Source organism: Vigna radiata, unplaced genomic scaffold (genome assembly GCF_000741045.1).
Source record: "Vigna radiata var. radiata cultivar VC1973A unplaced genomic scaffold, Vradiata_ver6 scaffold_689, whole genome shotgun sequence".
In the NCBI taxonomy this organism is placed as follows: Eukaryota; Viridiplantae; Streptophyta; class Magnoliopsida; order Fabales; family Fabaceae; genus Vigna; species Vigna radiata.
In genome coordinates this window covers 4,620-7,014 of record NW_014543644.1, presented here as the reverse complement: position 1 = coordinate 7,014, position 2,395 = coordinate 4,620, and the positions used below count along the sequence as shown (strand labels likewise).

Genomic DNA, 2,395 nt, shown 5'->3' with positions numbered 1-2,395 from the left:
TTGTCATGTTCTAAGTTTTAAACTCTCTGTATTTTAAGGGAGAAACTCTAGTACTCCAAGTTTCCAAATTTTATTGTTTAAGGATGACTATAATCCTATTACTCTTAATTGCTTTCTAGTATTATTCATGGTGATGCCTTTATTATATTATATATCTTTATAATATAATTGGGATGTCACATTAATGGTATCCGCCCGGTTTACGCTATGAAGATTTCTCAAATGTCGTTTTCGGGCCGATATCGTTGAACCCCTACCCGCAAATCCTCCTGAAGACGTTCCTCCTTGACATTGAACAAACCTCTGTAAGTGGCCAGCTTGGATCAAACTCTCCAGCTTGTCCTTCAGAGTAGTGCAATCCTCGGTGGTATGTCCTCTGTTTTGATGGTACCGATAATATTTACTCTTATCGGTGCTTAAAGGTGTCAGTATTTAGACCGCTACCAGCAAATTAGCTCTTAACGCTTCTTCCACAACTCTAACCCGGGGAGCATTCAATGGAGTATGATGAACATATTTTGGAATCCTAGGTTGATCTCCACCTCGATGATTGCTTCTCCTCTCATTTCTCCCGAATGATTGTCTAACATTCCTGTCTCTTCCCCTTCGGATTAACGGCTCCATTTCCTCTCTCCCCCGTTGATGAGCTATGCCTTCTTCGACACGAATAAAACTTGCCAACCTGTTTTGCAGCTCATCCATTGTTTGAGGTTCTTCTGCATACAAATAATCAACAAATGGACCCGATCTCAAAGTTGTTGTCAACACACTTACAATCAGCCTCTGATCTGCATTTCTTACTTGTCGAGCCGTTCGATTAAACCGATCCATAAACATCTTAAGGGATTCCTCCCTCCCTTGCTTCATCCTTACTAACGTCGTATATGTCAAACCTGGAGCCTTACTCGACGCGTACTGTTGGATAAACAGTTGTCTCAACGTGACGAAACTGTCTATCGTTCCCGGTGGGAGCGAATGGAACCAGTCTAACGCCTCCTCTTTCAACGAAAGAGAGAAAACCCTACACCACACCAACTCATTCGATGAATACACAACCATGGCATCCACAAAAGAACGCAGATGCTTGACCGGATCGGTTGAACCTCCATACTTCTATATTGATGGCAACATTTTGTTCTCCGGTATAACAACTCTCATGACTCGTGCTGTGAAAGGATGGAGCCCTTCGGCCTGGTCGGGCTGTTCAACTATTGTCCGACCATTAAGTGATGGATTTTGCTCTCCAGATTCGTCTTGTTGCTCCTCTTCATTACCATTCACGCCATCAAGGTTTTCATTTTCTCTGCGTCCACCCCGGCCTCCATTGCGCCCGCTCGGTCCACCCTACCCACGTCCACATTTACCTTGCCCTCCTCGTCCTCTCCCACGTCCACCTCCCCCTCCTCCACGTACCCCAAATCCTGCATTGTTGTCTCCTCTCACTCCATTTTCATCGGCCAAGGGATTATCCTCCTCTCCACTATTAGATTTGATAGTTTCAACATTCACGGATTGAACAGATGGTCCACCTCCCACATTGCCCCGTTCAGCCCTCATCGTCGCCATCTCTGCCCTCATTTCTTGCATCTGCCTTTGCATTTCCTGCAATAGCTGCAAGGGAATCTCTCCTGTCATCGTGTTCGTGTTTGGGTTGTAGTAAGAATCTCGGGCCCCACGGTGGGCGCCAAAATGTTTCGGATGTAAGGCCCAAAACCGAACTCAATCCCAACTGTCTTTGCCACAGTCTTCACCATTCCTCTCCAAAGATCCTATCGCCTTTTGTACTGATCGGTGACAACCTGTACATTAGCACTCTAACGCTCAAGTCAGCAAAGTCACCGTAGAATCAGTGCGAAATGCAATTAGATCCAAAAGTCAAATACCTGGCTAACATTTCTGTATTTATAGGCATCAGGCTCAAGTAATGGGCATTAACTACTTGTAACCGCTGATCCACAATCCCACAAGATTTGCCTCCTAGTTGTAACCGTTGTTGACGTGCCCACAGAATTCGCCTCACCAATCAAACATACCTTTACCTTACACTCACACTTCCTCCTAGATCACCCGACCGACCTACCAACCATGCCGATCGACTCCTAAGCTTTCCCGATCGATTCCCATTATACCTATTGCCAACTCACCTTGCTTTCTCTTAACCGACCACCCCATTTTCCTATACAAGCCAACCGACCACCCCCGTACACTACAATACTCATTATAAAGAAAAAAAAAATGATTTATTAGATGAAGAAATGTAAATGTGAATTGTTACTTTGACAGAGACTAAAATAAATGGATAACAATTTGAAGCATACATTGGTGGTTTCGCATTATGACTATTCTCTGAGAAAGTTGACACTTAGCATTTTAATATATATATGTAAAAGATATG

The 2,395-nt window shown here is 44.0% G+C and overlaps 1 protein-coding gene across 1 annotated transcript; it reads right to left on the bottom strand.

Annotated features, from left to right (window-relative positions):
* Window positions 1–432: 432 nt before the first annotated feature.
* On the bottom strand, window positions 433–1,059 carry LOC106754732. Its single transcript, XM_014636797.1, has one exon. It carries the CDS (start codon window positions 1,057–1,059, stop codon window positions 433–435), a length of 627 nt encoding a protein of 208 aa, XP_014492283.1.
* Between the last annotated feature and the right edge of the window lie 1,336 nt (window positions 1,060–2,395).